The 27,576-nt window shown below is 37.8% G+C and overlaps 1 protein-coding gene across 5 annotated transcripts in view; it reads right to left on the bottom strand.

The window, feature by feature from the left end:
- LOC139960352 (synaptotagmin-17-like) overlaps positions 1-23,011 on the bottom strand; it is a 48,992-nt gene extending 25,981 nt beyond the window's left edge. For 2 of the 5 annotated variants that reach the window (XR_011790493.1, XM_071958659.1), the window contains exons 1-2: positions 22,386-23,009; positions 5,960-6,841 (exon numbers count right to left, since the gene is read on the bottom strand). Coding sequence is in view for 3 of the 5 variants with exons in the window: in XM_071958659.1 (XP_071814760.1) it covers positions 5,960-6,841; positions 22,386-22,391 (888 nt within the window). In the remaining 2 variants the exon portion in view is untranslated. Of the gene's footprint in view, positions 1-5,959; positions 6,842-22,385 lie in introns of all 5 variants that reach the window. The other 3 variants (XR_011790492.1, XM_071958661.1, XM_071958660.1) reach the window with 3 other exon arrangements.
- Between the last annotated feature and the right edge of the window lie 4,565 nt (positions 23,012-27,576).

The raw sequence follows: 27,576 nt of genomic DNA, 5'->3' as shown, positions 1-27,576 counted from the left end.
ACGGGTACGAGTGAAATCATTTGTTTACATTAGTAGATGCATGCGTTCGTCTTGTGCCAGTCTGTCTAATAACTATACACCAAAGTCCAGTTCAAAATTACAAATGTTTTTTTTTTTTTATAGTCATTCCATTTTCCTTTAAATACCATGCGTGCTGTATATTTTTTACCTATCAGTATTTTAGGTCTTTTCTTATTCAATAATACTCAGTCTCTGTATGCATGCCAATTTCAAAAATGCTTGAACAAAATGTTGTCTATCATCACTGCATGGCAAAGGTACAGACAAAATGTCGTCTACACGTTAAATATGCAGCCGATCTTTCAATGGCAAACATTCTATGCGTAACATCATCCCTATGCAGAAGAGTGGAGGAACCAAAAAATATTTTTCCTAACCAATAAATTTTCTTTCCACAAAAAAAAAAAAAAAAAAAAAAACGTAATAAAAAAAAAATTAGGTTCTTCATGTAGTAAGATCTTCCATCGTCCTTTACTCGAAATAATTACACTTACTGTATTCATGAAAAACACAGACTGCTTCACTGAATCTCATTGAAATTAATATAATCCGAGAATGTTTCAATATAGGTCTTTGTTTGAATACATAATTACCCAGATGGGCACTTATCCTTGGAGGAGAGCAATTCCCTCCCATACAAATTTGTGTTATTAAAGTAAGTCACTATGGGTTTTGATTTTTTTCTTTTTCTTTATTTATATAGTTATATATTATTCTGCTTTCATACATAAAGAACCTCGAATGACATACATTTCTGACGTCAGTGTATCATATGCATTGCTTATATACAAAATCTCGTATTTTTAAATCTGTCCTTTATTACTTTTTTTTACTACGGTTTTGTACGTAATTATGGGCAGCAATTCGATAGACTGATTTTAGGGTAGTATTTCCGATGGTCGATTAGCGTGTCAGTCTGTTCAATCACCTGAATAGCACAAAAGCCCTTGGCCTCGTGTATCTACGTCATTGCTTTCATACTTAGAACCAGCCCGCGGCTAAACGGGTGCGTAGAAGATGCGACTGCCGTTAACACGATGCATTTATAAAGACAAGCACTATATATATACATACATACATACATACCGGTGTATATATATATAACATACCAATACCCATCGCACGTGTGTTTCACGAGGATGAAATTTAAGTTGTAGCTCTTAAACGCGCGCGGTTTTCATACACTATAGATGTAAATCACATAACACTTAAAAAAGTATTTTTAGTTGATAATTACAACCAAAAACATGAGTCTAAATTTAGGAATATTGATTATTTACGAGACTTTCTATAAATAGAGAGAGAGAGAGATAGAGGCGTAGAACTAATGTGTCATCCGTCAGCGTTTTTCCCCCAATAATATGGAATTTTGCCGGTGGTGGTGTACAATTATTGTTACAGCCTATAGCGTTATATATTGTAGAATTGCTAAGACGCAATATTACATTACCAAAGTTTTTTATATATTTTTTGTTTTGTTTTTGTAACTGTAGTTTCTTGGTATTTTTTACGTTGGCCTATGTTTTAATGTTCAAGCGTTCTCCGTACCGTACAATTCTGGCATTGGAGGTAGTATATAATAAATGTATCATTTTATATATATATATATATATATATATATATATATATATATATATATATATATATATATATAAATATATATATATATATATATATATATACATATCTATATATATATATATATGTATATATATATATATATATATATATATATATATATATATATATATATTTATATATATATTTTCACTGTTCTTGATTTTCCAACTCATAACGATTTTCATTTAAATATATTCATTTGCCTTTGTCGTTTACTTCCATTGCATTAACATAAAGTCTGTTCAAAGTATCTCTTTCGAGATCCGGCTTTAGGATTCACAAATGATTTTCGAGTTGGTTAGCATCATGTTTGATCTCTAGAGTAAGGCAAAATATGTCACCAAAAACAGAACTAGTATTGTTCGATACAGGTGACAAACGCCTACAGTGGAATTACGATCTTCCTTACCGGTTTCGAACCTCTGGACATACAATCAGCGTCCATAGCCTAGTGGTTAGGGTGTCCGCGTACAGAGCGGGAGGCCCGTGGTTCGAATCCCGGTGGAGGCTGAAAGTTTTTTCACTGTTCTTGATTTTCCAACTCATAACGATTTTCATTTAAATATATTCATTTGCCTTTGTCGTTTACTTCCATTGCATTAACATAAAGTCTGTTCAAAGTATCTCTTTCGAGATCCGGCTTTAGGATTCACAAATGATTTTCGAGTTGGTTAGCATCATGTTTGATCTCTAGAGTAAGGCAAAATATGTCACCAAAAACAGAACTAGTATTGTTCGATACAGGTGACAAACGCCTACAGTGGAATTACGATCTTCCTTACCGGTTTCGAACCTCTGGACATACAATCAGCGTCCATAGCCTAGTGGTTAGGGTGTCCGCGTACAGAGCGGGAGGCCCGTGGTTCGAATCCCGGTGGAGGCTGAAAGTTTTTTCACTGTTCTTGATTTTCCAACTCATAACGATTTTCATTTAAATATATTCATTTGCCTTTGTCGTTTACTTCCATTGCATTAACATAAAGTCTGTTCAAAGTATCTCTTTCGAGATCCGGCTTTAGGATTCACAAATGATTTTCGAGTTGGTTAGCATCATGTTTGATCTCTAGAGTAAGGCAAAATATGTCACCAAAAACAGAACTAGTATTGTTCGATACAGGTGACAAACGCCTACAGTGGAATTACGATCTTCCTTACCGGTTTCGAACCTCTGGACATACAATCAGCGTCCATAGCCTAGTGGTTAGGGTGTCCGCGTACAGAGCGGGAGGCCCGTGGTTCGAATCCCGGTGGAGGCTGAAAGTTTTTTCACTGTTCTTGATTTTCCAACTCATAACGATTTTCATTTAAATATATTCATTTGCCTTTGTCGTTTACTTCCATTGCATTAACATAAAGTCTGTTCAAAGTATCTCTTTCGAGATCCGGCTTTAGGATTCACAAATGATTTTCGAGTTGGTTAGCATCATGTTTGATCTCTAGAGTAAGGCAAAATATGTCACCAAAAACAGAACTAGTATTGTTCGATACAGGTGACAAACGCCTACAGTGGAATTACGATCTTCCTTACCGGTTTCGAACCTCTGGACATACAATCAGCGTCCATAGCCTAGTGGTTAGGGTGTCCGCGTACAGAGCGGGAGGCCCGTGGTTCGAATCCCGGTGGAGGCTGAAAGTTTTTTCACTGTTCTTGATTTTCCAACTCATAACGATTTTCATTTAAATATATTCATTTGCCTTTGTCGTTTACTTCCATTGCATTAACATAAAGTCTGTTCAAAGTATCTCTTTCGAGATCCGGCTTTAGGATTCACAAATGATTTTCGAGTTGGTTAGCATCATGTTTGGTCTCTAGAGTAAGGCAAAATATGTCACCAAAAACAGAACTAGTATTGTTCGATACAGGTGACAAACGCCTACAGTGGAATTACGATCTTCCTTACCGGTTTCGAACCTCTGGACATACAATCAGCGTCCATAGCCTAGTGGTTAGGGTGTCCGCGTACAGAGCGGGAGGCCCGTGGTTCGAATCCCGGTGGAGGCTGAAAGTTTTTTCACTGTTCTTGATTTTCCAACTCATAACGATTTTCTTTTTATTTATATATATATATATATATATATATATATATATATATACATATATACATACATACATGTATATATATACATACATGTATATATATTATAATGTAGAAGGTTTGGTCATGAGAGACCGCTAGACAGTTTAACCGCGTGCTCGGGTAGTTAATTATCGTAAGTCATAATGTTTGGAAGTCAAAGCACGTTAAGTTCAAGTTCAACGTTATTATATCCCAAGAGGGCAATTGCAGCCCCGCATTAACATATAAATACACAAGAATGCATAAAAATAATAATATAGTAAATAGACAAGGAGGATAAGACATGTTAAGAGACAAAGAAGTTAAAGTGGAAATGTAAAATAGAAAAATACCGGTCACCTAACGATTAATAAATAGCTTGTTATAAAGTTTAATACAATGAGGCATAAATGATTATTTGTGTTGGTTTGTAGCAGCATGTGGTAAGACCATCTGTCCTCTACGATGGCTTTTTTGCACTATTTAAATCTACATATAGTGGGTGGTTATTATCCTCAAGAACGGTGTAAAGCTTAGCCTCAAGATAAGGTTGGTATGATGAGTCCACTGTACCGTAAGCTGATTATCCCCTAAAATACGACTAGCTTGTCTAATAATGGAATCAATAAGTTTTTTATCTGTACCGTCCATTTCCTCACATGGCACCCCGACAAGTATACAATATAGCCACACACTGCAAAGCACGGAATTATAAAACCTAGTATAAGGGTGCGGCTACTGATATTACAGATGTTTAATTTACGGGGACAACGCAATCTCGGGTTTGATTCTTTTAACCAAATAATCAATGTGGTCGTGCCAAGCAAGCTGATAATCCATTTATTATACTATACACAGATACTTGTAGACTGGAGACGTGTTCGACCACGCAGTCTTTAATAACTACCTCCGTGGGTTTGTTTGTGACTTTCCCCATAATCAATTACCATCTCATTTGTCTTCTTCACGTTAAGTTAAGTTCAAGAAAGGTCTGATCAGAATATTTCACAAAACGATTTATTTGGTCTAAATAAGCACTACCGTCATCCATTGTAATCAAACCATCCAGGGCAGTATCATCGGCAAACTTAATTAAAGGACAGCTGTCATTAATGATCTAGCATCTGATGTGTACACAGTAAACTATAAAACGGGGCTAAAACAGTTCCTTGGGGTGTACCGGTATTTGCAAATATAATGTTTGACACACAATCAGATAATTTAAGTTTCACATAAAGTGAACGGCTGGATAGGTAATTATATATCCATCAAACAAGATTTTTTGGAACATTCATGTCCAACATCTTATTCGCCAAAACAGGCTGTTGGATTGTACTGAAGGCGGGAGAAAAATCAAAATACACAATTCCAGCAGAATAACCAAGTTTTGAATGTTCGCTGTGGGAGTAGGCCTACAGTTTTTCTATAGGTATAATAAAGGATAGCATCTTCTGTATTACGTTTAGCATGATGAACAAATTGTAGTGGATCTATAGGTAGTCATCCACTAAGGGCCTTCACAAGACATCATTGCAACATAAGTTATTGCCACGGGTCTGAGGTCATTCATACACGTCATGATGTGTTTCGTGGGTCTGAGGTCATTCATACAAGTTATGATGTGTTTCTTGGGTCTGAGGTCATCCATACACATTATGATGTGTTTCTGTCTGAGGTCATTTATACATACTATGATGGGTTTCTTGGGTCTAAGGTCATTAATACACGTCATGATGTGTTACTTGGGTCTGAGGTCATTCATACACGTTACGATGGGGTTTCTTGGGTCTGAGGTCATTCATACACGTTATTATGGGTTTCTTAGGTACAGGTATAATACAGCAACGTTTCCATATTGCGGGAATTGTTTTCATACGAAACAAAATATTGACACTGTACATAAACATGTCGGCAATTTGGTTGGCACATGCAGTTTTTCAAACACTCGGGTTGTTTTAAGCTGGCCCGGACCGGCAGCTTTCAATGTATTTAATCTGGAAAAGTCACGACAAATCTCATCCCTCCTTACACATAAAAGGGCCGGGTTTATCGTGGTTACTTTCATAGTGCAACACACCCTGCTGGGTACTTATGAAACCTCATGGGTAAAGGTTTCATGACGTCAGGTATATATCACATATTTAGTGAAATTCGATCCCGTTAGGGACAAAAATGATAAAGGACACGGTCACCCCCCCTCTCCCTCTCCTTCCCTTCTCACAATATGAAGGCAAATTTTTACAAATAAATTACCCACTTACCTGTGTCGTTGGCAAAAGTGGTTTCCAATAGTGTCCCCCCTTAATCAGATTTAACCCGGATAGAGTTTCTGTATGTTGACCGATGACACAATGGCGGGAAAACTTATCAAAGTCTTGGACACTTAGATAAAGCATCCTACGTTCAGCCTCCTGAAACGGAACGTGAAAGACAAATTGTTCTTCGAATTCTGGCTGCTGAGTCTTTCGTTTAACTGTTGTTTGTCGCGATTCTTTCTGATCTGGAAGGAGGCATATCTTTACGTATGGATTCGAGTGGGCCATATCTTGTCTCGATTCATCGTAAAAAACCGGTGGCGGTAGATCTATTGCTTTGATGATGCGTACTGTGAGCGTCTGGTCGTCCACGTTGTATTTCAGTGCGTAGTGGATTTTACCCAGCTTGTAAAGGGCCAGTTTCTCTTCGTCGGTCAAGACAGGGTCAGATTCGGTGACGTCATAGAGCTTTGGCTGAAGCTTATGATCATGAGATCCGCCATCTGGAGTATACCGGCGTGTGAGATTCTTTGGTTGTACTGTTTCTTGGTTGGTATTTGGTGGCCAGAATTCAATAGGTTTCATATCTATAACCGGTACGGAACTAGTGCAGCTGCTACTTCGACGATAACCGAATGAATGATCAGAACACGGTGTTGAGCTTCGACGGGATTCGCTACATGACGACCGTCGAGAGCTGGTGGACGGTTGACGGCTGAATGATCCTGAGTCGTTTAAAGGGGTCGGTTCATCAGAACTGCTACTGTCTAGCTCCCTCTCTGTATCCGCGAGACTCTCCAAAGACTCCGACTTTTTCTTGAAACATTTCTCGGGACATAAACAACAGCAGACATGTTTAAGATGCTGGGTAGGGCAGCTCCTCCATAACTGTAGAGAGAGATAGAGAGAGCCGAGATTGTATATGTAAGAAGAGATGTAAGTAGACTTTGTAGTTGAGGCTGTTATGTGAAATTTGATACCTCTACAAATAGAGCACATGCCGCTGTTGTTTATAATGTATCGCTCACTCCGCTGCTATAAATATCACTCCGCAACTGCGGACACCAACAGTAACCTGCATGAGCCGTGCCTTGGGACGGCTCGAACAGGACTTTCACTCTGACCACGCATTGACGCCAACAGACGAGTGTTAACAGCTAGTGGGAGGACTATACGCAGAATATTACTGTTAAGTTCGGGGATATTTTAGGGAAAGACAGGATTTGCCTAAATTAGAGACTTTGCAGAATTTATACGATGTTAGTAAGACCATGGAGCTATAAACAGAGACCAGTATGGAACACGTATAAGAACACATGGTATGCACCAGGCCCTTGGCGTTAATTACGAGTATACCTCCAGTGGTTCTAAACTGTTTTCAGTTTCAAGCAATATATACTGCACAGTTTGCTAAGTAATAACTGTTATGTAAGAATGGATGCTTAAGGTCTTAGCTATACGACTGCATAAGATTTACATTATCAACAACGTTACCATCCAACCTATTCTGATGGAGTTATCAGTAAAAACTGGTAAAGGTGAGTAACCGTTAATCAGTTAAAACTGGTGTGTTATCATTTCTTTAACATGTGTTACATTTATGACCAGTTGCTACTGACAAACAGAAACTACTAAACACACATATCATATGCATAATCATTGACTGGATTAACCAGACTATACTCTAAAGATTTCGCCAATAATTTCGTCCACATTTTAAACAGAAAGTGGAAGACATTTTACTACAAAAAGCAATTTGAGCCATGTTTACAAGGCATACTTACTAGTCCAACATAGACAGGGACAGTTGTTTAGACTCCTAACCAGTCATTAGTTGAAACAACCTTTGAGTAATAAATTTGTCTGTTAGTAATTTTTCCACAGTAGCATCTGCTGGCAGGTCTAACATGTGTTACGGTGTTATAACACACTTCAGTTTATACTGATTAACGGTTTACTCTCATTCAAAGTACAAACTGATCAAGCCATGTACATTGGGTGTAGGCAACTTATTCTCATAATACGTTAGGCTATACATGTAGGCCTATATAATACGTACGAGTCTGAAGTATAAAGCATGACGAGCAATACACTCGCCATAAGCATAGGAAGATATACGATTATAGCAATTGATGTTTACTTATATATTGACGTCAGCCTTCATTCGACACTTTTTACCAACTTCAATCATCCATGCATAAATTTACTTGATATTGACATAAAAACTGAAGATGTCATACGGAGTGTCGCCTATCCACTGCAGTGAGGGGTGGTATACCAGACAAACATTTACAAGTGTTTAGGAGACCGTATCAACTTGGTGATTTTCAGTGTACAAAGATGAAACGAGAAACATGAACTGGATTCCCGTAACATTATTAAATTTCTACCAATCTACACTCATTTAGTCAACGGAACATTTTGGTATTCATATACTCGTAGATACGTGCACCGTGTATCATGTCAATTGCCTTTTGATGGAACGCTCTAAACCTTCGAACGATGGAATTTGATTGTAAATTTATTCTGGAGGAATCCATAAAAAAATTATGCGATAAATTATGTAAGGATATAGCTGGCTTCTGATTAAGTTTCAATATATTTTTAGTTCTGATGTAAGGAGACACCCAGATATTTCTCGTAGTTTCGCTCTGGTTAAATTTCCCTTTCTAAAAGATTGACGGTGTTACATTTCAGCGACATTATTCATGTTAAATGTTGTATTGTACCGCAACGTGTCCATCGACAGAAGTATGTGATTTATATGATCGGTTTACGAAGCATATCTCATTCTTATTCTTACATATATATCTAACTTATCAGAATATTTCCATGGTGCTGAATATTTTTTTTTGTACAGTTATAAAGCCCAATATTATGATATTACATTAACTATTATTCATTCTAAAATTTTGATTGTCTTAATGTCACCGTGCACAATCTCATGTTGTGATATTCTCAATATTTAATTAAAATTAAATAACTGTTAATTCCAATATCATGAATATACCTTATTTATTTTTCCTCATGTTCTGTTACTAATATAGGCCTACTTAATTTTCATTTTTTATAATTTTTTAATACTTTGCCTATCTGTTTGTAAATGGCAATGTGTGTGTATACACTTGATCCTATCACAACTTGAAACATGATCGGGGGAAAGTGTGATGAAGACCGTACGCCTAATGACATGACACACATATACAGAAGAATTTTCGTTTCGTTTCGTTGTTACCATGGGGATCAAAACAAGTGACAACTTACCAACGCGCGCGTCACAAATGAAGAAAAGCAGACACAGGGCAAGGGAAACGCACGACAAAGCGATACATTTTTTTGTCTTTTGGCAAAAGGGCTCTAGTTAAGAAAATGATATCGAATCTATAATAGGCCCCAACAGTTGTTCGACACTCTGTTCTTAATTTTGGACAGCCTTCACACGTCATACCCTACTGGGAATCTTCGGATTGAAGTTGACCAGTGATTAGATTTCAGTTTCAAAATCGAATGTTCTAAATTTTAACAAGGTTGTTACTTCCACTCTAAACGTAGTAATACCCACACACAGTGGCGTGTACATGATTTTAAAGATGGTTTGGGGTGGGGGGGGTTCAAAATATCATACGATTGAATAAATAAGATATTGGGCTGAACTTTCGCGGAAGCGGCCAGAGGCGAATGAATGATTTATAAAAGAAGGGAGGGGTGCACTTGGGTCATTGTAGAGCCCGCCCCACGAACCAAAAATGTTACATTTTGAGGTCATAAATTTAAGTCTATACAAGCAGCTCTAACCGCAAAATTGTGATCAAAAGTAATGATAATAGTAAACTCCAAAAGGGGAGGGCCAGAGGCGAATGAAGGATTTAATAAGCTAGAAGGTGTTACCATGGGCTCATTGTAGCCTTCTCCTATGTAGGGGGTAGGTGCATTCTGAGGCATATTTAGTACATAGGTTAGGTCTGTTGAATCAGCCCTAAATGCAAGGTTTTAATAACAATTACTTTGTGTAAAGTTGAAAGGAGGGGAGCGGGGAGGATATAACCTATTCATCCCCGGCAGAATGCAAAAATCTACCGACTAAACCATTTCCCAAAAACTGAGGATCGGAGGACAGTAGCCACCCCCCACCCTTCCCCGCCCTTGCGCACGCCATTGTACCAAACCTGAGACACAAACGTGTCTATTTTAAAAATCCTCAATGGGTGGGGATAATCCCCAATGGGCAAGGATAATTTCGGGGATCAGAAATTCAGTCTAGGAAGGAAATTTTAATTAATTGAAATTAATTGATGACCTTCGAAGGTTTTTTTTCTTAAGTTGAATTTTTCTACTTCTTTTATGTTCTAACTCACGGAATGAGGAATCAATAGTTACGGTATAAAAGGACGGGCAATGCTTAGAGTCGAGCCTTCATCATTCAAGATAGGCATGTTGTCCCCTTTAAATGTAGAATACCCAACACAACAATCACAGGCTTTGTATATCGTACACCAAGATAACAATTGAACAAGAATCCCATTTTGCCTGCTTACTAACCTCCAATCCCCCCCCCCACCCCTTCCCCTTCCTAGTCCCATCCAATTTATCCCTAATTACACTACTAAAACCCCGATAACATTCATAATCATATGCAAGAATCATTTAAAATTTCTGTTTCAACTGTTTTCATCCACGCGAATGACCTCAAAGGTAAAAAGGTATTCATTTTTCTTATCTAGTTTATATCTTGTTTCATTAGCTTTCTTCTTCTTCTTTTTTTCTATTTGCGTATCCCCCCCCACTTCAGCAACTTAGATTCACCTACTAAGTCATTATGATGTTTCCTGTTTCATTTATCTTTGTTTTGTTTTCCTTTATTTCATCTTACTTGCCTTGCTTTTGTATTTATTTTAACTCACTTTCAAGCTCCTTGACCTAACCACTATAGCCTATACGTATAACATTTCACTCTGCAGTGAGGCTATATACATATATAATATACTATATACCTCGGAAGACGTCACACATATCCACGATATATAACAAGCCTGTACAAGTTGAAGCGTTGCAATTGGAACGTGTTTTGTCTGCTATGTAGTCCATCATTTTAAACCCGCGTACTTTAAACGCGTTTCCATGGAAACCATTACGTCAAAAATGAAACAATAAGCCATGATAATTTTCAAGGCGACGACCGAAATTGTCTTAGAAGGAGAACAATTTGATAAAAGATGGGAAAAAAATCAAAGTAGATAGGAAAATCCTTCTCCTCGGGAAAGCGGGCTTTTGATATATAGGCTTTATATATACTGAACGGTGTGTTAACGAAACGACAAGTGCAGAAAGATCAAGGAAAATGAATGAAAATGTCTCGTTTAGTAAATTTGCTTTATCTCGTCTCGCTGCTCCCCTTTTCTGCGACTCATCTTAGGGGGCGCTGAGGAGGGGGAGAAGAATGCTTTTTTGATAAAATAACAACAATCTAGCAAGAGGAGGAAGAAGAAGCCACAAGAATCATGACAAAATCACTTTTTTGGAATATCATCTTCCAACCCAATCCAAACGCGTATCAATTGGATGCTGCAATTGTTGTCGAACCGTTAAAGAGGGAGAGTGCTTTGGACTTCATAACTAAGCAACCAGTAACCGGATTTAAGGAGGCGAACAACGAAATCACTATTTGAACTCTTTCCTCTCTCCCATCCTGCCCGGCTTCTCCTTATTTTCGATGTCAAATATTGAGAAAGAACTTGACAGGGGTGGGGATTTAGGCCTCACTATGCACTGTCTTTTACTCCTTTCCTCACGTTGACCCCCCTCCCCTCCTCCAATACACACACTCACCCCCCTTCGTCCATTTCCGTTGACTTCCGTTCACTCATACCCACGAATTACTTATTCCTTTTTGATCCAATGGAAACCGTATACACTCACTGCACGATAATACTATCAATATAACAAATCATTAAAATTATTCTAAACGAAAATTTCTCAAAACAAACTTCATAAAAAGAATAATAGTTTAATAAGTAAAGTAATAAACCTTGGAGTAAAAAGCGACAGACATCTTTCTGTCTTTTTAATATATCATCGATATAAAGTAGCTATAATATCACGTTTTATGCCATGTATATATGTAAGTCATATATAAGCCCACGCCTGGTACTTGTCAAAACATTTCGGAAATTAAATAATTTTGTGTGCTCGATTGGGTCATTGCTCATAAAGGAGTCTTGGAACTTATGCTCATATTTGAACGCACCGAACAATGCAGCTCTGATTCGGGTTGTGTTTAACATAAAAACCAACCAAGCAAAGATAGTTAGGTCTGCTACAGATCAACACTGAAGTCAACTTTCCCCTTCAAATGATCAAAAGCAAACCTCCCAACTTCGCTTTGCTGCAAGATTCATATACACAGTTATAATATGTGGAAACAGAATTCGGCAACTTGACTGAACTACAAGGAAACAATTTGTATGTATGGGAAGGTATAAATTACCGATTTCTTAAATGGTTTAAATTGACAGGAGTGTCAGTAAAAAGGACATGAGTTCTCGCCACATTAGATGCCACTGACAATTCGTTCATGAACCCTGGCTACATGATTTTTGTAGTGTGTTGTTAAAAACAAAGCCTATAGGCTATTGCTCGGGGTTGGCTATGGTAGAAAAGGTACGGTTAATAAATATGGCATCAAAAGCTTCGAAAAACGTAGTTTAAATTGTATCACAAATTATGTATGACTGAGAAACGTTGGAATTTGTTCCTGTATATGTGCAGATGTCTGTATTAGTATTATAGTGACCGTGTGATTTTTTTTTTTCATTTCTTTGCTACTGTTCAGAACGATTGTTAATCTGGGACCTACGTATCATGCGCATGTATATACGTGAAGTTTGTAATACCTCGACCTCAGAACCACCATTACATAATTATGTGACCTTTGATGGAACGTCATCTTCAGTGTGTGTACGTATAGGCAGAAAATGTATCGGAATTAACTCCCTGCTGTATAAGTAACTCACAAGATTGCACAACAATGCCATACACAGGACAACAAACAAACAAAAACAAACAAGGAGGCTGGGAGGGGAGGGGAGGGGAGGGGAAGGGAAGGGAAGGAGCATGGTAAGGGCGTCCCTGGCCCGGAGGAGTGGTCTAAATCTTCCCGAATGAATGTCAACAATCCTCCGACTGAACGTTATACCGGCTGACTGATCATCTTCTTAGATGGAGATGGGGGCCATGCACCCCCCACCCCCACCGTCCCCCGTCTTTGTACATGCCACTGTTGAACAAACAATTATATTTGATTGTATCTAGAAGTCATTGTTACGGTTTATCAAGTTTACTACGAAATTATATGGAAGTTGAATCTCCCAAGTTGATCCAAGAGTTCATTTTGAATATCTCACTGAGTGAGAAAACGAAGCGGAAGGTCTTAAATACGAGTGTTATCCTGGCTATTGTTATCTTACTGTATATTTCATGGCCTGCAACTTATGTAATTTATGTTGGATTTGTTTTATGAACTCTACATACGGGTAGAATTCTAAAGAGTACGAACACGTGCACTCTTTAAGTTTCTATGGTTGATGCTAAGAGAGAGAGAAGAGAGAGAAGATATAGAGAGTGGGAAGGTAACAGTTTTTATTTGTTCCTGCAGCTCTTTACACCCTGGCAGGGTAATAAACTCTTGGATCAGCGGATGAAAGATGCAATAGCTCAAATGAATTATTTGCGATGCTCCGCTGCAGAATGATTTTCAATTAAGAACCTGTTTTTGTTTCATTATGAACTACGACAAACAAAATCTCCGCCGAGGGGCCTGCAACTTAAGAATAAAGATTGGTAATAACCTCCCACGAACGTTGCCACAAAAAAAATCATGATAAAAGTACAAAAATGAAAGGTCAGTGAAAAAAAACACAAAAGAAGACGAAACAAGATGGCGTCATATACGACGTAAGGGAGCAGAACCGTATATATAGATGTAGGCTATACGGCTTTGTATGTTAGGGTGGAATGGTTCGACAAAGTAAATTATGTTGATCGGTTTCTCGTCAAGGAAGTGATCACACACAAGGTGTATAGACTAGAAACCAACAAATCTGTAGTTCATTTCAAATATCAGGTTTCAACTCCAACCTATAGCTTCAGTAAAATTTCAAACGGACAATTGTCAGTGTACCCTCGCTATAATGTATCCCCGTATAGCGGGCCTGTTACTTTTGTCATATATTCGTGGGGTGATAAATAGTTACCCTAAATTTCATACAGTAATTAGATTGAAGCTGCCTTGGTATTCTTGAAAATTGTTCCGGGTCACTTTAAAGAAGCAAGTTAAATATTAGACAACTTTCATAACATTTTATGAGCAAACATTTGGTTCCCACTGGAGTAACATTTTTTTCGACATGTGCTAAATTCTCAACATAAAAGTAAAGAATAAAAGAGAAAATAAGTTGTATGGTTTTGTGACAGATTAACCACCAGGAATTATACGAATGGTGATGATTATTATTATAATATTTTTTTTCTCCTCAGCATTTTTATTTTTCAGTAAAGTCAACGATTTCATTTCGGAACTAAATAAGATGTAAGCGATTTTAGTTTGCATGGAACGCGTTTCAATGCAATAAATGTAATCACTTAGTATGACGTAATTATACAAACACAACAAAATCGACCAAAATTGAATCGGATCGTCTTCTTCCCTTTTTGCTTTATCTCTTTTTTATTTCTTTTCTTTTTGTAGCCAGATAATTTATTCTACCTAATCGAGTTACCAACGTGTACCGATATATACGAAGCGTATAGCTCACGGTAACTGATGGGTTGATGTCAACAGAGAGCTAAATTAGAAACCTTGGTTTGCATTTATCAAAGTTCCAGGGAAATATTTCCAGCGCTAAATTCGCCCCCGCATGTGTAGATTAAGAGAATGTATACATATATACCCACGGCTTTGAAAACACGTAACAATAAATGTATGGCATGTGGATCGATTGCATGGCTTACTATAGAGTAACCTGTTTAATATTCAGTGTAAGGGTGTCTAAAGTTACAGTGTATTTTGGTCTAAGTTGCAAAAATGTGGTTATATTGATCAAGTCATGTAATATTTATTTTATCGTGGACAAACTCCCCCTCCCCACCCCCTCACTCCTCTTCCAGACTAATTAATTGATCTTTTTGGTTACAAACATTCGTCAGCCTCTAAATAGCGAGTTATGTAGACTTTTTAATCTAATTCAAAAAATTTGTCTCACCGGACTGAAGTAGCAACTTCATAATTCTTGGTATACGTTTTGTTGCCTTTCACGGTCGGCGAGTTTCATATACCAGAAGATTGCAAACTGGCACTGTGATACGTGCTGTTGGAGCCCGACGATGTACGAAAATATTACTATTAATATTGAGTTAGATATAGCCTCCGGGTAAGAATAGATAATAGCTCTTCTTTTCAGTATATCCTGTGTGAGTAGCGTTACAAAGAGAGATGGTCACGGTGAGGATGAGAATGAGGATGAGTATGAGGATGAGGATGAGGGTGAGGGTGAGGGTGAGGGTTAGGGTGAGGACGAGGGTGAGGATGAGGAAGAGGGTGAGGGTGAAGACGAGGGTGAGGATGAGAATGAGTATGAGTATGAGTATGAGGATGAGGGTGAGGGTGAGGGTGAGGACTAGGGTGAGAATGAGAATGAGGATGAGGATGAGGGTGAGGGTGAGGGTGAGGGCGAGGGTGAGGGGGAGGACGAGGGTGAGGATGAGAATGAGGATGAGGGTGAGGATGAGAATGAGGATGAGTATGAGGATGAGGGTGAGGGTGAGGCTGAGGGCGAGGATGAGGGTGAGGGTGAGGGGGAGAACGAGGGTGAGGATGAGAATGAGGATGAGAGTGAGGCTGAGGGTGAGGATGAGAATGAGGATGAGGCTGAGGCTGAGGCTGAGGCTGAGGACGAGGGTGAGGATGAGAATGAGGATGAGGATGAGGGTGAGGGTGAGGATGAGAATGAGAATGAGGATGAGTATGAGGATGAGTATGAGGGTGAGGGTGAGGATGAGGGTGAGGGTGAGGGGGAGGACGATGGTGAGGATGAGAATGAGGATGAGGATCAGGGTGAGGATCAGGGTGAGGATCAGGATCAGGGTGATTATGGTATAATAATAATGATGATGATGATGGATATGACGATGGTGATGGCGTTGGCGACAACGAGGGTGGTGAAGATGGTGATAGCGAGTCAAATAAACACAGATATCGGATAGTATGGTGTTTTGTGTATTTGTCAGATCTATATCATTTTGAGGAAACAGCAGTCAATATATATTATTGTCACTAGTTTAGCGATTTCCAGATTGTAATTAATCTTCTCATTTGATTTGATTATGTGGCAGTAAAACACAGTACGGTTATAATGTAGTTATACTCTTTGACCCCCATCGCCGGGTCAAGAGTCAGTACGAGAACTTTAATGATGATGATCTTCCCTCATTATCAAACTTTTAATAAAAATTTCAATTGTCACTTCACACTTACCCGATTGCACCCCAGGCCTTTCACTAGGATGTGTCTTACTTTGATGCTACCTTCCATAGCAACCAAAGATAAGATATGTCATTAAGATCTCAGCGGAATCTTTCGTTAATATAGTTGCATGTCCTATAGTGGAGCCCCTCTCAATAAGTCTCAGTGTTTTTTTGAAGATGAGATTCGATATAAAAGGTTCGCATTAAGCAAGAGGCACTTAACTTCCTTTTTTTCACATTGGCCTTACGTCAAAAAAGAAACTGTCCGTAAGCGGTGAAAATTCGCAAATGGACGAGTGATACCTTGTTTCATACAGCTCTCAAACGAAAATGCCAGAATGAGCAGTATAAAGAGCCACTTGTAATATATAGTTGCACGGACAGGCTCCGGAAGCTTACATTCAACTGCTCTCTCTGTCTCTCGATCTCTGGCTATGTTGAATTTACGCATGTAAGCTTCTTTATTTCGAACCCATGCATGAAACGGTTACAAATGTAAATTTAAAAAGCGAACGTTTTATAACACACATTTTACTGTTTTTTATAATCATCTTTATTCATATTGTACGATGAAAATATAACATACTCAAGCAACTCTGAAGATGATGAAAGTCTAGCAGAAATGCCATGTACCAAAATGGCATTCGAAATAGTTCCTCAATCGATCTGTTATTCTGTCGAAGGTATTCACTATGAAGAGGCACATTTTCAATCTTGCTCCGGTTTTGTGTTTTATGAACAGTTTAAAGCGCGCTTTCACGAAAAGAGTCTGCAGGAAGGACTCTTGTTATTTTTAATTTAGTTATATCGTAGCATAATTACGTATCAACTACAACCCTAGAGGCTAATGTTATTTTAGTAAATATGTACCATACTTGGGGAAGGAGGGACGAATTCAACTTATTCTTCTTCTTTTTTCTTAAAAGGATTGTCTGGTGGCCCAAAGAAGTTACCTTAAAAAATAGTAAATAATTTTCCAAACATGTTGTCAAAGTATGAGAACGCTAATGTTGCGTTTGACAGAGAAACGATTTTTTAATCGTTATGGATAGACATTTCAAATATGATTTGAACAGTACAATACGTGACGTCAGCTCTGCCATAGCAGATTGCGTCATAACCCACCCTCCGCACAGTACCTATACGGTAATCACAACAAAAACAGCGTGTGTATACAGATAAATTTCTTCCTTAATTTCCGGTGAAATTTCTTAAAAATTAGATATGTTTTCAAAACCTCCTTAAGCCACCATGTAGTTGAGCGGTGGTTCCGTGGTCTTTGTGTAACACAAGGTAATTTTTAACAGCAGACTCTGAGTTGTTCAGGCTATACATCGCGCTATCCAGCTCCAACGCGAAAAATGTTCGCATGTAGGCTGTACTCAAACGTTGACAATCGGACAGTTCTGCGAAGCCTAAGCTTTTCAGCGCTATATTCTGCTCTGAGCCTCTGACAACGATTCGATCAATTTCTTCAATAATTTCCGGTGAAATTTCTTATAAATTAGATATAATTTAAAAAACTCCTTAAGCCGCAATATATTTAGTATAGATCGGTGGTTTCGTGGTCTTTGTGTAACACAAGATAAGTTTTAACAGCAGGCTCTTCGTTGTTTATACATCGCGGTATCCAGCTCCAGCGCGAAGAATGTTCGCGTGTATAGGCTACTATAACGTTTACAATCGGACAGTTCTGCGATGACATCGATCCCGCCAAGTTTCAACTTTCGGTTTAACGAATACTTTATAAGTTTCCTTTTACTGTTAATTTGATCCGTGAATTTTATTTCAGCGAGTTCGAAGAACAGTTAATGAACTGTGGTTTGAGTGTGAGTGTACTATGTGTAACGCTATACAAGTACACCAACTGAGCATCGTAGTATATACGTTCGCGAGTATGTACGTTATATATATGAGGCAATTCAATGTGCTTACACGTGAGTTAATTTGCTGCGGAATTGGGAGTGCTAACTTCAAGTCGCCTGTTTTGCCTATCTGCAAGCACTACGTCAAACACCATATTGAAGCGTTCGAACAAACGGTACTTTTGGTGAGAAACTGGTGAATTTGAAAACCAGATTTCTACAAGAAGAAAATGTCGAATGGGGACAATTTTTACATGGTTAGAAAGAGAAAAATAATAACTACAAGGACAATGTATCAAAATCTTCCACCAGACAATTCCTTTAACTGGGTAAACAAACTCTTCGTTTTCATAAAAAACAATATTATTCTCTTTTAGTCAATTTGTTATCGTTACATGCACTATTATAGTGTAATCTAAGTTCAATTAGGCTCAAAGTTCGGATCGCTATCTCCATAAAATTGTCGAATAACAAATTGAGGGCCGTCTGTACATTCATTTCTCATATTATTATTTTAAAAAATTTGTTTTTATCAAGTTTAAACGAGATAATCCTTCATGTTACGATCGTTACCAATCTCACAAAAGAAACTTCAACACAGAGAGTTGCAAGAGGTAGGGTCACAAAGAAATCCCTTCCATCGGTGCCCTTCCTCCCCTCCTCTTTGTTCCCTGCCTCCACCCCGACTCCACCTATACCCTGTCATCGTCTCTGCATTCCCCCTTCTCCCGTTTAATCGTATGGTAATTGAAAATTCTTCTTTAAATTTAACGGACCATCGAACAATTACTTCCACCCCAATCACACACCCCCCCCCCTTCCCTCATTCTCCCCAAGTAATGAAACAGTGAAAGATCGCTCTCTCAAACTTAATTTGTGCCTGTTATCCTTAACCTTCATTGCCACTTGTTGTCTTAAATTATGTTCCACATAAAAACAGAAATGAGTAATTATTACATATAATATCAGGTACAGCATATCACATGTCGATGATATATATATATAGGTCGATATATTCTGACCGAAGTCATTGCCTAATATCGATTTTTTTTTTTCATACGGCAACAGAAAAAATATGGAATCTTTAGATTTGATTTTTTAGTGCAGCAACAGCGTAATAAAAGAATATTTTGAATTCTACTACAATTTCTAAAGCATTTCCGATTGCTCGCCTGCAGTGTTACAAAATACTAATTGTCTGGAATACTCCTTTAAGGCCAAAAGCACGATGATGAAGTCATCGCATCAATCCAAGGGTACTGTAAGTGTTATAGCATTGTTGTATGAATGGAATAAAGCTATGTTAACTTCATGCAAACAGTATAGGTTACCATGGATGATATCTTACGTTATGCTATTTGAAAACCATAACAAAAATATCTGTATGCTTTTCTATTGAGTTTGGTGTTGCTTCCGATTGTAGATGACGTAATTCTTGTCTGTGTGCAACTACACTTAGCATTCCAGACCATTTTAATGGAGCAGCTTTTGTTGTTTAATTAAAGGGTTATTTCTTAATTAAAACAAGACGTATTGAAAAGGCAATCTGGAATATAGGGAAAGGTCTTCAACGGTTTGTATACCATATCAAAATTGATCCCTTATTGTTCTCATTTTTAATGATTTTTGTCAAACTATCCAACTCTATAATTTGAACCGACTCCGGGAACAGCCAGAGTAGCATATTCTACTTTACTACAACTAAATATCTTCGCCATTGACTTACATTACTTATAGCAATATTAAAATCTTGTTGTAGCAATCACGCATTTTTCATGTGTATTTACTTCGATGTAAAGTGAAATTATCTCGATAATTGCAACAACAAGAAAATTTAAAACGTATATTAGTCCTATAAACATTATAAACTATATCCCTACATTGTATCTGGTCCGTGTCTATAAAATTCCTTCTCAGTGGTTATTTATGATGTAATTTACTGCAGTATAGATTACATATCCCTCTTTCCGCTTACACGCGTTCTTCGAGATGAACGTTTGCGACCGAGGCTTTTTATTTTACTTTTTATTATGATCGAATTATGATACTCCAGATGAAATTATGATAGTTAAGTGGAAGACAACGGCCAATTACTTGAAGGACTTAAGAGGAGCTGCCACTTTGACCTCTAGCACTCCTGGCAGAACGTTTCCACTACATGACAATTACTTACGTCACATGTGCATGGGAGTGTGTGTGTATACGGCCTAACCTACACCGTCATTTGTATATAGCTTATAAACGTCTGCTTGGGTTTACGGAATAAATTTCTTCAATGTTTGTTGATGTTGGACTAGCCAGAAAGACAAGGGAAATTTATTCACAGCCATAACTATATACCGGGATAAGAACCAATGAGAAAGAAGAATAGGTTTGGTCTTTTTATTTTGACAAACGAGATTAGCATGGTTCTATGCATTTGTATTGGTTCCAAATGATTTCGAAACGGCAACTTGGATTGTAAAGTGTAGTTCATAATGAGCATATAATTAGATATGAAAATGGCGTAAAATTTGTGTTGGGTACACAACGAAACACGGCGTCAGAGAACTAAGACAAATAAACCGTGATAGATGCATCTACATATTAGGTTAATATAAATAATAATACAAGTGTTTATAGATGGAATGGGTTATCTTGAAGTTCTTTAACGTGTTACAGTATAAGCAGATTGCCTTTACCCATCATAAACAAACCACAAAACAATCAAAATAAAATCCTGTATTTTGTTTTATAGCCCGATGCAATGTTACGTGAGTTACTAGCTGTAACAAAGCGTTTATTTGTGCAAGCTTCCTCTTTGCCTTTGTTATATTGCGTAACCCTTTTTTAAAGCTGTTTTCTTACAAGATGACGACAATATTTTCAACTGGAACAAAAAATAAACGTATGTGTTTCATGACGTAGGTCTGTAAGTCATGAGCGAATTTATGTATATTATCACATATCGCCTTCTGAAGGGTTACCATTGTAGAAGTATGTGATACCTTAAAGAAATGGCATCAATGGTGTCAGAAGTGGGATATTATCAAATTCGACAGTGATATGCCATAACCGGTTGACCCCTTACACAATTCACAATACACACATGGCATACATTTTGTGCAACACCGTATATATTCCTAAACACAAATTTTCATTATTAGACAATAAATGTGACCAAAATATAAACAACGATATTTTACTCTTTTTTCAAACTACAACCATAAGCTGGTATTCCTTCTCAGCGAGGCTTACCTTTCTTATAGAGATAATTACACCTTAATGTCATTGTTAAGATACCTGCAGTTCAAAGACGCTCCTGGCAATACTTTTAAAAGGTATATATATATATATATATATATATATATATATATATATATATATATATATATATATATATATATATATCACGTTTCTTATTACCATTAGGCCATGCAAACGTCAGGTTTAAGTCCGTGAAAACTACGTTGCTGTCGTGACAGGAGTTATCGATTTGTAAAGTAAGAAATCCCTTCATCCTGAACGGGAATGTTTTCTATCAGAAGCTGTGTAAACACACCGAAGACATTTCGAGTGCAATTGAACATTCTATGAATGTTGTTCTGACAAATAAATTACTTGCATGAAAGATAGATCGAAGCCGTTTTAGGATACAACATTACCATTTCTTGCGCGAGGTTGAAATTCAAATAAATTCAAATAAATATGGAGAAAAACCTACAACAAAAATGTACTAACATTGCACGTATTTAAAATGAATATACAGAACTCTATCATCAAAGTTGTATCATTTAACATTGCGTTACAACTGATATTCCAACAAAAGGATAATCATACGCAATTCATGTCCAGCTACTTAACATTAATGTTAATCAGTCACTAATAACAATAAAACATTTAACAACAGAAAAACATGAGAGACTGAAATGTTTCAAAATAATTTGTAACTTTAAAATATAAACATTTGATGAAAACTAAATTGATATCTTTCAATTATTGTTCGATAGAAAATCAAAACAAACATGCGTAGTACATACATATATAAATATAAATAGATATATACTCACCAACATAATGCCCCATCTGTTACACTGAAGTAGGTTGTATGTACTCCAAGGAATGTTGACAAAATAGTATAAGCTATCTACATACCTACATATTTCGACACTACATTTGCGAAACCAGATTCTCTTCTATAAATGCCTCGTTCTCTCCTTCCAGATTTTTTTTCCCTCTATTATTCTGATCAATTTTGGCAAGTATCAAATCCGACGAGCTTGCGCGGCTAACCGACAGCTTATCTTGACACACTGCGGCATGTGACTGATACACCTTTATTGCGAATTCTCTCCCAACGTAGCGAGAGTAAGAAGAAGATGATGATGAGGAGGAGGAAGAGTAAGAAGCTGAAGAAGAAAATAAATCACAATGTGTAGTATATAGCTTCGATCCGATCGAGCAGTATATGTTTTGTTGTTTATATTCCAATACTACGTGCTTGACGCTAATCAAAACATTGATCAGTTTGTATAGTGAACTCGAAATTTTGTATTCTTTGAACAAATGGTATCATAATCTCTCGCGGCTAGTTTAGTTTACTTCAGAGACAGAGGCTATAGTAGAACATGTAGAAAAACGAGAGAATAAACGAGAAAGCGTTATTAGTACCAGATAGGCCGAATTCGAAAGTCAAAATGAGATGGTTTGAGCGAATGGAGTAAGTGTGTGTGTGAATATGGAATCGCTCTTTGTATCATGAAATTTGGTAAATAAGGTTTGGATCGTTAATGGGCAGTGAGAATAATTATCATGCATGCGTGCATGCATGGTCATTATTGCGTGTTATAAATAATATGAAGGGCTCCCTTTTCAATCTTCAGTTGGCGTTTAAATGCAAACCAGTCCTGCATCGATTTGAAGAATAAAAAGTAGTAGCTTTATTGAATGTTTTCTTGTGTCAAAGTTCTCCTCGCTCTTCAAGTAACAAAACGTATGTTAAGTGGTTGACCTTTGTCAGACTATAACAACTTCATCAATTATAGTAAATAACGTAAATGACACGGGAATATCGAAATTTTATAGCGATGAATTACGTAATTTGATCAAGTGCATGTTTTTACTTCTTTGGATATCAGCAGTTTAAATGTGTAACTGATATTCTTGAAACTTTATGAAAGGTATGTTGTACAAAAAAATCAGAGTTCAAGATAGGAGCGCAGGCCCCTTCTCATCCCTTCCCAACCCGTACATCCTGCATATGCTAATCATACCGTCAAAAATCGGGTATGAAAGGACTTGACCAGTTTTTATTACAGCTGTGAGAAAAAAATTGTAGACCCCTCTTGGCGTTACTATACCATGTTATGAGAAAATGTTTGAATGTACCGTATATATTTGAACAAATAACGTTCTCAGAACGTTTTGATGCCTTTCAACGCAGTCATTCAGTCTATACGCTTCAAACCTCTGTGAACATCGATAACATACCAATAATATAGTTGAAGTAGCAAATAATAACAAATAATATATAAATTATAACTTGAGTGTAAAGAAGAAGGTACATCGCATTCTTAACATTCCGTTATTCATGTAAAACCTTCTTCAATTGCAAATAATGAATACTATATATATATATATATATATATATATATATATATATATCAATGTTTGTCATGGTATATTTATTAAAGACATATAAGACTATATTTGCTGGGTTTTTTTTAACTCTTTAATTAAATTTCATCACGCTGCTTTAAGTCCCGCCATTCTTGTTCTGCACTGGATTTTGAAGCAAGGCCTCACAGATATAAATTGCTATGTACACGCATGGAGTGATTATACTTGACTTATAGTGCCGTTGTCCAGTTTCTTGCTAGTGGGTACAGAACGCCCGCACGATTTCGAAGAAAGCATAAACGCCGTGACGTATGACGTGACGTCTTAGTTGATGACGTGCAATAGCGTTATTATCAGCTTTAATTGTAATTTAATTGTTGGCTGGTCAGGGTATATACAGTGAGCCCTTTAGGAGAACGACGTGTAGCGTAGTAGGAGCTGTAGTGGTAAGATCTAAGTTCCTCGGGTACTGTGGGAGGCCGAACAGTGACTGAGATGGAAGAGGGGGTAGTGGCTGGGTATAATTATTATCCGGCCGTTACATTAGCCCCTCAGTGAAGTAAGCTTTTAAGGGGGTCGAAGCGTATACTATACTTGAGCTGCAATGTACATAATGACTGTATTTTATTGTGGTCGAGGGTTTAAAGTGTGGTTTAAGCAAGTATAATGGTACGTCAATGGGTACATATAAGAACTATAATCTTTAACGGATTAAGTGTAGTCAGGGAAAGCGGAATTATAGTGATGGGAAACTTATAATTGGTACGACGTCACACTACAGGCCTATTCTACAGCCTTTGTGTATTAAATAAGTGACCAATATGGACACATGATTGTTGACTAGTCTTATAATAGTTGACTGTTCATACACAAGTGAGTTTTGCCTGTCATGAAAGAAGCACTACAGTACAGTTGTCATCTAAAAATAGATGAAAGCTGATTCCTTCATTCCTAACAAACTACTCCGACGTATAACTGACCGCGTGTAATTGCTAGTGATTTAAGTGGACTGAGATCAAAGGTCGTTTCTGGTCAGTAAAAGTCAAAATATGAAACCTTGTGCGTAAATATCAAGATGGATGATTCTCATTCTGAGCATCAGGATGCCTCCTAATGTGTAATGTGTATTCGTTACAGTGGCGGAGAAACAGGGGGGTTGGGGGTTTTAACCCCCCCACTTTTTGAAGAGGGGGGGTTGGCCCACACAATCAACCCCCCCCCCTAGTTTTTGCCAGTAATGTTTTGTTATAGCCTATGTTATGTGCTCCAAATGGCATAATAAATCAAATTATTAAATTTGAAATTGTTAAAGTCATTTCAACCTTTTACCTGGTAGGCTACATCAACAATTAACGACCAAAAACCGAGTTAGAATTGACCCACACATTATTTCTAGCCCCTTTCCCCCACCTTGCGCATTGGAACTTGTAGCTCATAGCGCTAACTTCACCCCACAACAGACATACACAAAATAACGTTTTGTTGCTGTTGAATAGCTTTGGAACTGCATACACTTGCCAACTTCAACGAGGTGAAGGAAGGAAAAGAAAAAGAAGAAAGAGAGAAAAGGAGAAAAGGAGAAAAGGATGGAGTAGAAAATACGGCAAGAAAACGGGAAGAGAAAGAGGAACAGTGACAAATTATTCGAATTTGTAAAGCACACAGCAGATATCACATCATATCAGTGAGCATGAAAATGGCGTTCCACGATAAACAGCCTCCAAACCATGGGCGCAGATCCTGGTGAGGACAGCGGGACGCGTCCCCACCAACTTCTTCAGTAGTGGGGACATGATATACCGTGTCCCCACCAATTTGTCTTGACCAATAGCTGCATTTCAAATTCCCCTGTATTGAACTTTGGCGCAGTTTGATCCAGCATTGTGCAAATGACATGCAGCAGTTCTCATTTTATTGTATTTATCCACAGTTGTTAAATATAGGAAAGAAATCGCATTTGCGGCAGTCTATATTTGTTTTCTGGGAGAGGACCCCAGACCCATCGTATATACAAAAGTCTATACTTGGATTATTTGTCCCCTGATTTTCTTTCTGCAGACGCCCATGTATTTCTCCAAACTAAATTTCAAAGCCATGAGATCTAAAACTTAAGGAGGTTTAGGAGCATCATTAGGTCTGGGAAGTGTTATTTCCGGCGATCTGGGAGGTATATTTGCCCAAAAAAATCGTACGCTACGCGCGAACCCATGGTCGCGCTCCGCTTAGATAGTGTCATAGAACAGACACGCGTCCCCACCATTATCCAAGACTAATCTGCGCCCATGCTCAAAACTGTCGATGTGTGTAGTGTTCGGTTTCGGAAATATTTGGTATATTTTTATTTCCTTCAACGAAATTTCTTAGTAGCCGTCTGAATTTTCGAAAATTCCCTAACCAACATTCTTCATCATACTTCATCATGTTCGTGCAATTTTGACCCGTCAGTTAGGGTTTGAAGGAGGTTTTTCTATATCGGTTGTCCATAGATGATATTTTGTGCAACATTATGGGTATGTTTTGAAGTGAATTTATTCACGAGAATTGTGAATTTTCAAATTCTGAACAGTGGGGCTGACGGATATTGTGGGCCGCGATGAAGAATCACCTACAAATGCAATGATCCACAAGATATGTGATGAAGTTGAACATGATGTGTGACTGGTGACAATCTTCAAAAAGGTTATAGATGAGAAAAAAGTATTTGGAAAAAACTTGGTTGTCAGGCAAAAGTGTACATATGGTTGGTCAGTTTCAAGCCCGAGAAGTGCCATTTCCGGTGATCTGGGGGTACCAAAACCAGAAATTTGCTTGAACGCTGCGCGCCAACCAATGGTGGCGCTCCGCTTAGATAGTAATACGCGCCCCCCGGTTTAGAAAATCCTGCATACGCCCCTGGTTAAATGCAGCTTTTTAAGGCCTGGGCAGTGCCATTTACTGCAATCTGGGAGGCAATATTTGCCAAAAAATTCTTGTGCACTTCGCGCCAACTTATGGTGGCGCTCCACTTAGATATTGAGCCAGCAGTTATTACTTTTTATTTCATCAATGGCCTGCAACCCCCCCCCCCCCACTTCTGACAAGAAATCTCCGCCACTGATTCGTTATGTGTGATGGAGGTTAGAGGTCATTTGAGGTCAACAGAAGTCAAAGCAGAAACAAGAAGGGAATCTTCATGTATATCTGACTTTTAGAAAAAATCAAACTTCAATTAACTACATTCTTGAAAATTCTCGGTACATCTTTTCTTGCACATGTCCGGTGTGAATAAGCACTGCATGAGCACATTAAATCGAGTACGGGTTTATTCGTGTACGAATGTTGATTACACCTTTGCAACGTTATCATCTTAGTATACGAGTACTCACAAAGAAGTACTAGAGTAGTAATGGAGTACCTAACACGTGGAGAGTGCAACAATGTAATTTACAGTGTATATATGTTGCTTGTATTGATATATGTATGGGGTTTAATTAAAGTGGATCACTGAGTACTGTTTCCTCGCAAAGATATAGTCTGGACACAAAACCAAACAACTTGATCCACTCTAAACCCCAGTTCCTTTGCATCGGGATCAAGTTGTATGATTTTCGATCCCTTGATGGTGATATGTCCAGTGAAGAATCACGAGACCCTTCGGAAGGG

The sequence above is a fragment of the Apostichopus japonicus genome, chromosome 19, assembly GCF_037975245.1.
Source record: "Apostichopus japonicus isolate 1M-3 chromosome 19, ASM3797524v1, whole genome shotgun sequence".
Lineage (NCBI taxonomy): Eukaryota > Metazoa > Echinodermata > Holothuroidea > Aspidochirotida > Stichopodidae > Apostichopus > Apostichopus japonicus.
Note: the sequence above shows the minus strand (reverse complement) of the source record. Positions and strands in the feature narration are given on the sequence as shown.